Raw genomic sequence first — 13,043 nt, forward strand, 5'->3', positions numbered from 1 at the left:
AAAATGAAAAATATAATGGTTGTATGGGCACTCAGAGTATGGTTTCTACTGAATGTGTATCTTGCATCATTGTAAAGTTGAAAAGTCTTAAGTTAAACCATCCTAAGTTGGGGACCGTCTGTATTTGAAGGGTATCCACAAAATATGGTAGGTAGTAATTGCATTTATATAAGTGAGAAATGCTGATAAAAATATACAGGAGAAATCTTAGAAGTTTGAAGGCCTGCTGACAGAACCTGACAACATGAGAGAATCTATTTAGAATCTCCTAAAATGTCAAGAAAACGAGTAATCCACATTATCAGCTGTAGAGAGGTCAGGGAGTATAGTATTGTAGAATAGGCTTTTTGAAATGTCACTGGAAACTCATCAATGAGAATTTCTGGATAAGATTAGAGATTATCAGTGACAAAATTGGAGGGCAGTGTTCATGAAGATGTACAGTTCTAAAATTTGGAAACACTTTAAAAGACATGTTTCAAAATAGAGTTTAAATGCTGGGTTTGTTCTCTTTTAGCTGTCATTATAAAAAGCAGAATAAATGTTTCAATGAGCAATGTTTGATGACATTTAAATGTATAATATCACCCCTCCTATCTGTAAGCCAGATTAATGCTAAGCACAATTCTAAAACCAAATGCAAGCAAAAATGTACACATACACTCCAAAGAAAAGACTCATTTAGATTAGTTTTCTTGATTTTATGTCAGCTTCTAGTCAGTTTGGTTGTGTGGGGGGTTTTGCTCTCACACAGTAAGCTAGAAGGTGACTGACACTCAGCAAAATGCAGACAACTGTCAGTGACAGACAAGATCTAAGAGCTGAATGATTCCGTCTTTGGGATGACAGCCTTATGTACTTCTAGAGCCTCCATGTTCAAGTTTTGAGGATCATAATTATATTCCTGAGTATCAGATAAAAGTTTGTTTTCACTACATAGCATTTAGTTTGAGATCGGAGAGATGTATATAGTACATTTTAGAAATTATTCCACTAGAAATGGCTAAAGTAATAAAAGCTCAGGTACTTAAAGGGATGATTCTGTCACCTATACAGAACTCAATGGAACGTCTCATTGCCTCACATGCTGGATAAATAGCCCTTTTATCAGACAGCCTACTAGCCCAAGAGCCATATGTTCCAAATTTTTTCGAAAGAGAGAGTTACAAAAAGAGTTAAGTATCATCTTACCAAGGGGAAACATCTTAAGCTTAAATTCCAAATCAAAATTTATGCAAACAAGTTCAGCAGGACATGCTTGAAAATTTCCACTGTGCCTCCTCTCTCCACCCTCTGAGTCAAAATTTGCCCTGCCTATTACACCTGTGAAGCCTAATTTCTTGAACTGTATGTGAATCTCGATGAAAAGATAGCACTTTTCCAGGTTTTAGAGACTGAAAAACGAAGTCTACAATGCTACCAAGTTATGACAAAAAAAGTCATCACATAGGCTCGGTACACTTTGGGATAACCTAGCAACATTAATATGTCCTTATTGTTTTCATATTACTTATTTGGCAGCCTATAAAATGCATACTAGTATATAGAATTGGGGGTGGTATAATTATTATGGTGGTATCTCCCCCATTCCATTCTCCTCTGCCTAACTCGATTCTGCCAACAATTTTTGTCCTCTAATGGAAGAATAAGTCACTGATGTACAAAAGTTAAAGTACTTAAAAAGATAGTATAGCATAAGAGTACATACAGGTTCTGACATTAGGCAGCCTGGGTTCAAATGCTAGTTTTGTTCTATACTAACTGATGTGACTTTGTAACTTCACCTCTGTGTTTTGATTGCATTGATATTTAACTTTATGTTTGCTAACTTCACCAGAGATTCTCATGCTTTAGTGTTGATCTGCATCATCTGGAGAGCTTGCTAAAACACAGATGCCCAGAGTTGCTAGTTCTGTAGGTCTGGGCTGGGCCTGAGATTTTGTATTTCTAATAGGTTCCCAGGTGATGCCATTGTTGGTGACATAGGGACCACATTTTGAGAACCATGGCTCTAGAAAATTATTTGACATTTTGCGCTGGACAGTTCTTTGCTGTGTGGGCACTGCACTATGTGTTATGTTTAATAGTAGCATCCCATTGCCTTAACCAGCTAGATGACAATAGCACCCAACTCACAGCCAAAAATGTCTCCTCGGGAGCAAAATTATCCATTGCTCTAGAGATAGTAATTCCAGGTGATCTCATGCTTTACTCTTCTCATGCTTTTGTTGGGGAGGGGGAGGTAGAGGTTGGGTGGTGGTAATAGAGCTTCTTGGAATTAAAAGAAAGATTATAACCCTTCAGGTAGAGTTTCATGCCTTAATGCAGTTAAGTGCAATTGTCTTTCAGTTTTATTGTACTGCTATCCTGAAATAGATGTTAGCTCAGAGAACTGGTATGTGACAGATTTTTAAAAATTAAGGTACAGTTTACATACCCATAAAATTCATCCTTTTAAAGTGTTTGGTTTTTAGTATGATCACAAGATTGTGCAGTCATCGTGACTATCTAGTTCCAAGAACATTTTCATCACCCCAAAAATAAACTAGGGGATAAATTTTCTTTAGGATCTGTTTCACTTTGGTCTTGCAGCAGAGGTGGACATCTCTGACCCTTATGAGCAACTATGTACCTCAAGGGCTAATACAGAGAAAATAATTGAATAAAGCCATGTTTTAAAAACAAAAATGAAAATTTAGCTTCCCTAAATCCCAAGAGAAAAAACAAATCAAGTCTTCTTTTTTTGGAGGTGGAGTCTTGCTCTGTTGCCCAGGCTGGAGTGCAGTGGCACAATCTCGGCTCACTGCAACCTCCACCTCCTGGGTTCAAGCAATTCTCCTGCCTCAGCCTCCCTAGTAGCTGGGATTACAGGCACGCACCACCACGCCCGGCTAATTTTTGTATTTTTTAGTAGAGACGGGGTTTCACTATGTTGGTCAGGCTGGTCTTGAACTCCTGACCTCAAGATCCATCCGCCTCGGCTTCCAAATGTTCTGGGATTACAGGCGTGAGCCACCGTGCCAGGCCCAGATCAAGTCTTAACAACTAAGTTACTTGCTTTTTTGAATTACCTGCTTTGTTGAGTTGCTTCTTCTGATTGGCCAGAGGCTGTTTTCCAATCTTGCATCCCTTCCCTTTCGTAGTGCTTTGGATCATAGGATTCCAAATGCCAAACCAGTGCCCAGCTGTGTAAGAATTATTTGATGAACTTGTTAAAAATAGATCCCCAGCTTCCTACACACAGATTCTGATTCAGTAGGGGGAGCCAAGAAATGTGTATTCTCTCTCTCTTTTTTTTTTTTTTTTTAAGACAGGGTCTCACTCAGTTGCCCAGGCTGGAGTGCCGTGGTGCAGTCACAGCTCACTGCAGTCCCGACCCCCCAGGCTCAAGTGATCCTCCCACCTCCGCCTCCTGAATAGCTGGGACTACAGGCGTGACCCACCACACCCAGCTAATTTTTGTATTTTTTGTAGAGACAGAATTTTGCCATGTTTTTCAGCATGGTCTCGAATTCCTGGGCTCAAGTGATCCTCCAGCTTTGACCTCCCATAGTGCTGAGGTTACAGGTATAAGCCACCACGCCCTGCCAAAATGTGTATTTTCAAACCTCCCAGATGATTCCCCTACACACCAGGTTTGGGACCATTGCTTTAGACTTTGCAAAATACCTCATGGGCATTCATTTTCTCATTCATTCTGAAGCAACACACCCTTCTATAGGCTATTTTTCCCCAATCTTTCTTTATATGGAAAAACTGATATTGAGAGAGATGAAACATCCTGTCTAAATTTACAGGGCAAAACTAGGGATTAGAATTAGCTCCCTTCATTCAAAGTGGCGTCCACTGAGGGCTTGTTTGTATCAGGCATTGTGCTGAGGTCAGTGATAAAGAGAAGAATGAGACATAGTCCTCACTGCTGCCTCTATTTTTCCTTCTAAACAAACCTACAAGAAAGATTGGGTTTTCTTTTTTGAAAATGGGCCATTGACTTGGCAACTGTAGAATGAAAGCAAGTGCTTATTTCTTTTAAGTGCTTATTTCTTTTACTAATGAGCGGGCAGCTGGAAATAGTATGGAGTAAAATTCAAAATCAGTTCCCGCAGATGGTGTTTATTTGTTTCATGTATTCATTTACTAATCATTTATTGCACCTCTACCAGGTGTTAGGTTTGTGTCAGGGCAGCTTGGAAGGATCCTCTTATCAGCTTTCCCAAATAGACACTTAAGTAAAAACTTGCTATGAGGATCTTTAAGATAATTCCCTGGGCCTCTACCACCATAACTGTCTCTACCTGCAAAACTCTCCTGTATTATATACAAAGAAGCTACTGACTGTACTGTTAATAGTTGTCTTTTTTTTTTTTTTTTTTTTTGAGACGGAGTCTCGCTCTGTGGCCCAGGTTGGAGTGCAGTGGCGCTATCTCGGCTCACTGCAAGCTCCACCTCCCGAGTTCCCACCATTCTCCTGCTTCAGCCTCCCGAGTAGCTGGGACTACAGGCGCCCGCCACAGCGCCCGACTAATTTTTTGTATTTTTAGTAGAGACGGGGTTTCACCGTGTTGGCCAGGATGGTCTCATCTCCTGACCTCGTGATCCACCCTTTTCGGCCTCCCAAAGTGCTGAGATTACAGACACGAGCCACCGTGCCCGGCCAATAGTTGTCTTTTAAAGATTTGATAAATGAGGTCGGGCGTGGTGGCTCAAACGCCTGTAATCCCAGCACTTTGGGAGGCTAAGGCGGGCGAATGACGAGGTCAGGAGATGAGGACATCCTGGCCAACACGGTGAAACCCTGTCTCTACTTAAAATACAAAAAAGTTAGCCGGGCATGGTAGCGGGCGCCTGTATTCCCAGCTACTCGGGGGGGCTGAGGCAGGAGAATGGCGTGAACCCGGGAGGCGGAGCTTGCAGTGAGCCGATATCGCGCCACTGCACTCCAGCCTGGGCGACAGAGTGAGACTCCGTCTGAAAAACAAAACAAAACAAAAGATTGATAAATGATACGGTGCGGAGAAGTAGCCACTCACCCACCGTTAGTAAGAGAATAAATTGCTACAGTATATATTTAGGGCAGTTTGACAGTTTTATCAAAAACCGTAAAATGTTCATACACTTTTTGACCTAGCAGTTTTACTTCTTTTCTAACCCAATAAATAAAAATTTGTGTGAAGACATATGGTCACCTGAGTGTTATTCCCAGTATTCTCATTGTCTGTACTGAGTTTAGCTTCATCCGTGTTAGTATATAAACCTACTCAAATGGGTCTTCCTGTCTCTTTTCCTCCACTCCTTCCTTCATACTGCAGCCGGTATGATTTTTTTTTTTTTTTTTGAGACGGAGTCTCGCTCTGTCGCCCAGGCTGGAGTGCAGTGGCATGATCTTGGCTCACTGCAACCTCCGCCTCCCGGGTTCAAGCGATTCTCCTGCATCGGCCTCCAGTGTAGCTTGGACTACAGGTGTGTGCCATCACACCTGGTTAATTTTTTGTATTTTTAGTGAAGAGACAGGATTTCACTGTGTTAGTCAGGATGGTTCTGATCTCCAGACCTCGTGATCCATCCGACTCCGCCTCCCAAAGTGCTGGGATTACAGGCATGAGCCACCGCCCCCGGCCAGATCTTATATTAATACAATGCAAACCTCATGGCTCACTCCCCTGGTTCAAATCCTTTGCTTACTTTATTCATAGAATAAGGTCCTAATGTGGCTTCTAAGGTTTTACATGTTAATTCTTCAGTTTTTTGCCCTGTCTTTCACCGTTTTAATTCTCCCCTGTTCTGTTTCTTCCTCCAATTCTTACCCCTACCCGATCTGTACCAAGCTGCTCTTCATACCTAAATTGCATCCCACTCTCACTTCTCATCTTTATGCCTGCTGTTGACACTTCTATTATACTGTTTCATTTTTCCTAGTTGTAAGTTCTATGAGAGGATGGCCTGTGTCTGTCTGTTCTCAGGGATTGATTTCCTTCTAAATCCTGAGTACACTACTGGGTAGCTGGCTCAGCTACATTTTCTTACTTTGAGAGATAATTTATACTATTAGGGAAAGTACATTTCTTGGCTACATCATGTTGATTAGTACAAAGTTTCAGAATATATTTGAAATCAAAATGAAGTGAATATCTAACCTAACCATTCTAAGTGTGACTTCTACATTTGTGTAAAGATATTTGGCCTCCGAGTAACATAAACTGCAACCTCACCAGATGTAAAGAATAAATGAATTCATCTCACATACCGGGAGGCATCAAGATTTTTAAATTCAGTAGTTCAGTTTTTACCTTTAGGACATAGTTCCTTTTTTTTTTTTTTCCTGTTTCTTTTTGGGGGGGGGGGGGTGCCGTGGTGGAGGGGATATAGTTCTTTCTAGCTCTTCTCTCTGCCTTTCACTGCATTGGCCTAATCTTAAGATGATTGCCTTTGTAGTCATGAGATGACGGCTCACAGTAATGGAGGCAGCATACTTAAATCAACAGGAGATTGGCTTTTCTTTCCCAGAAGCATCTCCTTATCTCTCTTTAGTCCAAATTGTCTTTTCCCTGTGTGTGCCTGAGTCAGTCACTGGTAGAGGGGATGAAGGTGCCGTGATTTTCATAGATTGATCTTGTGTGAGTAGAATGGATGCTGGGAAGCCACCCAGTATCCACCACGATTTCTCTTTTACCAGTGGGGAAGAATTACAGTAATACTTGGCAGGACATTTCCTTTAAAGGCAAAAGTTTCCAATTAGACTTCTTTTTAAAATTTATTCCAATCCCTAAGATGAGATAATCACCAAAAAAAAAAAAGCCTAAGAAATTTTCAGCCAGGTGCGGTGGCTCACACCTGTAATCCCAGCACTTCAGGAGGCCGAGGCGGGCAGATCACCTGAGGTCAGGAGTACAAGACCAGCCTGGCCAACATAGTGAAACCCTGTATCTACTAAAGATACAGAAAATTAGCAGGGCGTGGCAGTGCGTTCCTATAATCCCAGCTACTTGGGAGGCTGAGGCAGGAGAATCACTTGAACCTGGGAGGTGGAGGTTGCAGTGAGCCGAGATCGGGCCATTGCACTCCAGCCTGGGTGACAGGGCTAGACTCCGTCTCCAAAAAAAAAAAAAAAAAAAAAGGCCTAAGAAATTTTCTACAGAGGTAACCACAGAATCTCTTTCCCCCCCTTTTTTTCCCTTCAGATCCAGACATTTAATGTGGATGCACCATGCCAGACCGTGGAAGATTTAACGAATGGGGTTGTGATGGCCCAGGTTCTTCAAAAGATGTAAGAATAAATTGCTTATCTTTATGTGTATTCTTATGCATGGATATTTGTTAGGTTGAAAACATGGATTAAAAAAGTACTTACATGAAACGTGTGTAGAGTAAGAGTTGTAGGCGGCAGCAGCACTAGTTTTAATGGAATGTACTTATTAGGTATAGATTGGGTTGCAAGTTTAATAAGGGCTGTGATTGTGTTAGTACTCTAATGGTTTTAGCAGAATTATTCTTGTATTTTTTGGCATATGCTTGGCAGAAATTTTCTTGTTAGTGGCCAGATTTTGCTGTTACAGGGGTATCTAAGATGCTTACTCCATTTTTCTTTAGGATTTTGCTGAAATATCATCTCATCAGTGGCACCTGCCCTGAGTGCCCATATAAAATAGCAACGACAATTCCCTTATACTTTCTATCCCACTTAAGCTTTTGTGTTCTTCTTTCAAGTTTGTAACACCATCTGATATACCATATATTTGGTTGTTCATTCATCTGCCCCAACATCCCCAAACACATATACACAGAATGTAAACTCCACATGGAGCCAGGGAATTTGTTTTCACTGTTGTATCCAAGCAACAGGCAAATGCGTGGTTTTATGTTGAACCATATGAAATTGCTCTTCTTTATAGGTCAAAATGATCAAAATCAGCAGTTCCTCCTAGTTTAATACGCATTGTGGGTGTTTATGTTTGTTGAGTGACTAAAGGAAGTAGTATTTGTTTGGGATAAATAAAGCATACCCAATTCTTCTGAGTACTTTGAAAACATAATAGTTATGAAATTGATATTATATGACTATCAGCTTTTGACCTAGGAATTTTTTAAAATAAAGGATTATGTGTGAATTTAAGAAGTCATTGGGTTTGTTGTAATTTGCAGATACTTTTATATTTTGAAGCCCTGAACACTTGTCAGCCTGATGATTTTAAAAGATTTACATGTCACTAGCTGGGTTGCCCTGCATTTCTGTTGAAAATCAGTGTCATTATTAAATGAATTATTGGTTTTCTTTGCAATTAGCTACATAGAGTTGCCATAGAGCTCAGATGCCAACATTTCAGATTATCTGTCTCTTTGCCTTTAGAACTGGGGACTCGTGTTTGAACACTACAGCTTGTTTTTACTTTCTTCTATAACTTAAAATGCATGGTACATTTTTCCAGATATATAGGCACACAGATTTTTTAATGAAGCTCAAGAAGGCTCATTGGGAACCTGGCCTGCCCTGGTTTGAGCACTCTGAGAAGAGTCATCTTGTCATTTTCATGGTCCCCTCTGAGTGGTGCCCTAATTTTAGCTTTCCCATTGTCTACAACGTTTCACTCTAGAAGTTCTTAATAAAAATTGTTTGAGACTGTGGGCCTAGCTAAGTGAACTTTACAGGTGTAGTTCAATACATGATTTTTTTGCCTAAGCTAGTTTGAGTAGGATCTTTATCACTTAGAGAAACCAGAAGAAAGAAAGTATATATATATATATATATATATATATATATATATATATATATATATATATATAGTTTCATCAAAACAAGATTTCAGGAACCAGACAAGGATGTCGACTCTGCCAGTTCTGTTCAACAGTCTTTACCGGAGCAACGAGGCAAAAAAAAAAAAAAAAAAAACAGTAAAAGGTGTCTAAATAGGAAAGGAAGATGTGAAATTATCACTGTTACCTGACAATGTGATGTTACATACAAAAAGCCACAAAGACTCCAGAAAAAAACTATTAGACCTGGTAAATGAATACAGTAAAGTTGCAGGATACAAAATCAACCTACAAAAATCAGTAGTGTTTCTAAGTACTAACAACAAACTATCTGAAAAAGAAATCAAGAAAACAATACCATTTATAATAGCTACCAAGTAAAATAAAATACGTAGGAATACATTTAACCAACAAGGTGAAAGAGCCGTACATTGAAAACTGTAAAACATTGATGAAAGAAGTTGAAGTCTGCAATAAAGGAAAGATACTCTGTATTCATAGATTAGAAGAATTATTGTTAAAATGCCCATACTACTGAAAGTGATTTGCAGATTCAATGCATTCCCTATAAAAACTCCAATAACCTTTTTCACAGAAATAAGAAACAAACCTAAAATTCATATGAAATGACAAAAGACCCCAAATAGCCAAAGCAATCATGAGCAAAAAGAACAAAGCTGGAGAAATCTCACTACCCGATTTTAAACTCTGTTGCAAAGCTGTGGTAATTAAAACACAGTGCTAGCATAAAAATAGACACATTGACCAGTGGAACAGTATACAAATTCCAGAAATGAACCCATACATCTATAGTCAGTTGATTTTCCACAAAGGTGCCACAAACACCCGATGAGAAAAGGACAAGTCTCTTCAGTAAAGGGTGTTGGGAAAAGTGGATATCTACATGCAGAAGAATAAAGTTAGACCCTTATCTCACCCCACATGCAAAAATCAATTCAGAATGGATTAAAGACTTAAACATACCTACTGAATTTGAAAAACTACTGTAAGGAAACATAGGGGGAGAGCTTCTTGTTATTGGTCTGGGGGATGATTTTTTGAATTTGACCCCAAAACAGGCAACAAAAGCAAAAACAGACAAATGGGATTACATCAAACTAAAAACTTTTGTATGACAAAGGAAACAAGCAACAGAGTAAAGAGACAAACTACAGATTGGGAGAAAATATTTGCAAGCCATACATCTAATAAGAGGTTACTATCCAGTCTGTATAAGAAACTTAAGCACCTGAATATCAAGAGAACAGATAACTGAATTTAAAAAAGCATGAAGGACTTGAATAAACATTTTCAAAAGAAGATATACAGATGGTTAACAGGCATATGAAAAAATGCTCATCACTGATCACCAGGGAAATATAAATTAAAACCGCAATGAGGTGTCACCTCACACCTATCAGAATGGCTGTTATCAAAAAGATGAAAGATACGTGTTGGTGAAGATGTGGAGCAGAGGGAACCCTTGTACACTGTTTTTGGGAATGTAAATTAGTACAGCCATTATGGAAAACTGTACAAAAAGCTAAAAATAGAATTACCATATGATCCAGCAATCCCACTTTTGTGTATATAGCCAAAGGATTTGAAACTGGTATGTTGAGGAGATACCTGCACTTCCACATTTCTTGCAGCATTATTCAAGGTACCCAATTTATGGAAGCAACATAAGTGCCTATTAGCGAATGGATGGATGAGAAAGATGTGGTGCATATGTACACAATGAAATACTGTTCAGCCTTTATTAATTGATTGATCGAGACAGGGTCTCACTCTGTCACTCAGGCTGGAGTGCAGTGGATTGACCGGGGCTCACTGCAGCCTCAAACTCCCAGGCTCAGATGATCCTCCCACCGTAGTCTCCCTTGTAGCTTCTGGGAGCACAGGCACGCACACACCCAGCCTTTTTTGTTGTTGTTGTTGTTGTAGAGATGGGGTCTCACTGTGTGGCCCAGGCTGGTCTTGAACTCCTGGGCTCAAGCAATCCTCCTGCCTTGGCCTGTCAAAGTGCTGAGATTAAAGGCGTAAAACAACATGCCCATGTCCCCCAAAGAAGGAAATTCTGTCATTTTCAACAACGTGGACAAACCTGAAGGACATTGTGCTAAGTAAATAAGCCAGGGACAGAAAGACAAATACCATCTCACTTATGTGGAATCTAAAACAATTGAACTCATAGAAGCAGAGAGTAGAATGGTGTTTACCAGAGGCGGGAGGCCGAGGGGAATGGGGAGATGATAGTCGGAGGGCATGAAGTTTCTGTTAGGAGGAATACATTTTTTTGAGATTTATTGCAAAGCATGGTGACCATAGTTGTTAATACTGTGTATTTTGCACTCTGAGGGAGCAGATTTCAAATGTTCTCACCATAAAACATAAAAATTTGAGGCAATGGATACTAATTAGCTTGATTTAATGTGTCCACATTGTATACGTATATCATAACATCAGTTTTGTACTCATAAATATAGTTTGTCAATGTAAATTTTGAAAAATTTTTTTCATGAATTGAAGTAAACAAGATCATAATATACATTGTGTTTTGCAAAGTGGTCTTTTCATTTACCAAAGTCTTATGGGCATATTTCTTATTGATACTTAGTTTTCAGTCTTTCTTTCTTCCTAGAATGCCTTCCTTTTTTTTTTCCTTTTGTTGAGATATGTCACACACAGAAGAGCATTCTACAGAGTGATAATTTTGCATATATGTTTTGCGTATCTCCTATAACGTCCACTCAGATTGAGATACAGAACTTTCCAGCTCCTCGCTACTCAATACCGCTATGCCAAAGATAGCCATGATTCTGACTTCAGTGCCATTAATTAGTTTTGCCTGTTGTTGAATGTCTTGTAAGTAGAATCATACAGTATGTACTCTTGTGTTTGTCTTAAATTCAACATAATGTCTGTGAGATTTATCCATATTGTTACACAGTATCTATTTTAAATAGTTGTATGATGTATACAACCTCACCAACATTGATTCTTTCTTTGTCAATTTGATATTTATTGAATGGCTACTTTGTGTCCAGCATGGCTGATAAAACTACCAGCCACATAGACATGGTGTCTACCCTCAGGAGGTTCGTAAGTGGGGAAAACATTTTAATTAACTAAGAGAACAAAACTGTTGTAACAAGTGGTACAGAGAAGTACACAATGTTACGAAAGTTTACACAAGGTATATTTTTAACTCGGTTTAGGAGGTCATGAACATTTTACCTGACAAAGTAAAGGTAATTTAAATCTAAAAGTCACAGATTTCTTCACGGAGGGAAGAGCTTACTCAAAGGCCCTGCAGGATGGTGGAATATGGTGAGCACTGCTATGGAAAGGAAAAGTGCAAGTGGTTACTGCACAGAGGGTGGGCATGGTACAGATCAGGATGAAAAGGTAGATGGAGCCAGACCATGCAGAGCTGTGTCTTTATTCTAAGAGCTGTAAGAGGTCGGGTGCGGTGGCTCACGCCTGTAATGCCAGCACTTTGGGAGGCCGAGGCGGGTGGATCACCTGAGGTCAGGAGTTCAAGACCAGCCTGACCAACATGGTGAAACTCCGTCTCTACAAAAGTACAAAAATTAGCCAGGCATGGTGGCGCATGCCTGTAATCCCAGCTACTAGGGAGACTGAGGAAGGAGAATTGCTTGAACCGGGAAAGTGGAGGTTGCAGTGAGCCGAGATTGTGCCATTGCACTCCAGCCTGGGTGACAGAGTGAGACTCTGTCTCAAAAAAAAGACATAATCTAAGGGCTATAAGAAGCAGTTGAAGGCTTTGGCGGTGGGTGGGGGGATTAACAAATTGGATTTACATTTTGAAAAATATTCTGGCTGCAGGTATAAAATGAATTGGAAGAGGCCAGGGTGATGATTAGTTAGAAAGAAATTTGTAGTAATTCAGAAGGAAGATAATGGTACCTTAGACTACGAGGTGCTGAAGAATATGAAGACAAGTGGGTGGACTCAAAATGGTATATAAAATCAGCATATTTTGATGGTTGGTATGTGGGGGAGTTGACTTTTAGGTTTTTAACTTAAGCAAATACACTGAAGACAGTATCCACTGAAGAGAGTATAAACCACTGATATTGGAACACTGAAAGAAGATCTGCTGTGGAAGGAAGCTGGATGTGTCATGAGTGTAGTTTGGGGGACATCAAATCCGAGTGGTATTGAAAAATCAAGAGGAAATGTGAAGTTGACAGTCTAGAGTTCAGAAGAGGAGTCCAAACTGGAGATATCTATTTGAATATCCTTAATTGAAGCTGTAAGTGTGGATT

The 13,043-nt window shown here is 39.8% G+C and overlaps 1 protein-coding gene across 4 annotated transcripts in view; it reads left to right on the forward strand.

Annotated features, from left to right (window-relative positions):
• HOOK3 (hook microtubule tethering protein 3) overlaps positions 1-13,043 on the forward strand; it is a 133,311-nt gene that overhangs the window by 2,129 nt on the left and 118,139 nt on the right. For all 4 annotated transcript variants that reach the window (XM_034966029.3, XM_034966031.3, XM_055116525.2 and 1 more), the window contains exon 2: positions 7,179-7,264. In XM_034966029.3, coding sequence (XP_034821920.1) covers positions 7,179-7,264 — 86 coding nt within the window. The remainder of the gene's footprint in view (positions 1-7,178; positions 7,265-13,043) is intronic.

This window comes from Pan paniscus, chromosome 7, assembly GCF_029289425.2.
Source record: "Pan paniscus chromosome 7, NHGRI_mPanPan1-v2.0_pri, whole genome shotgun sequence".
Classification (NCBI taxonomy): domain Eukaryota; kingdom Metazoa; phylum Chordata; class Mammalia; order Primates; family Hominidae; genus Pan; species Pan paniscus.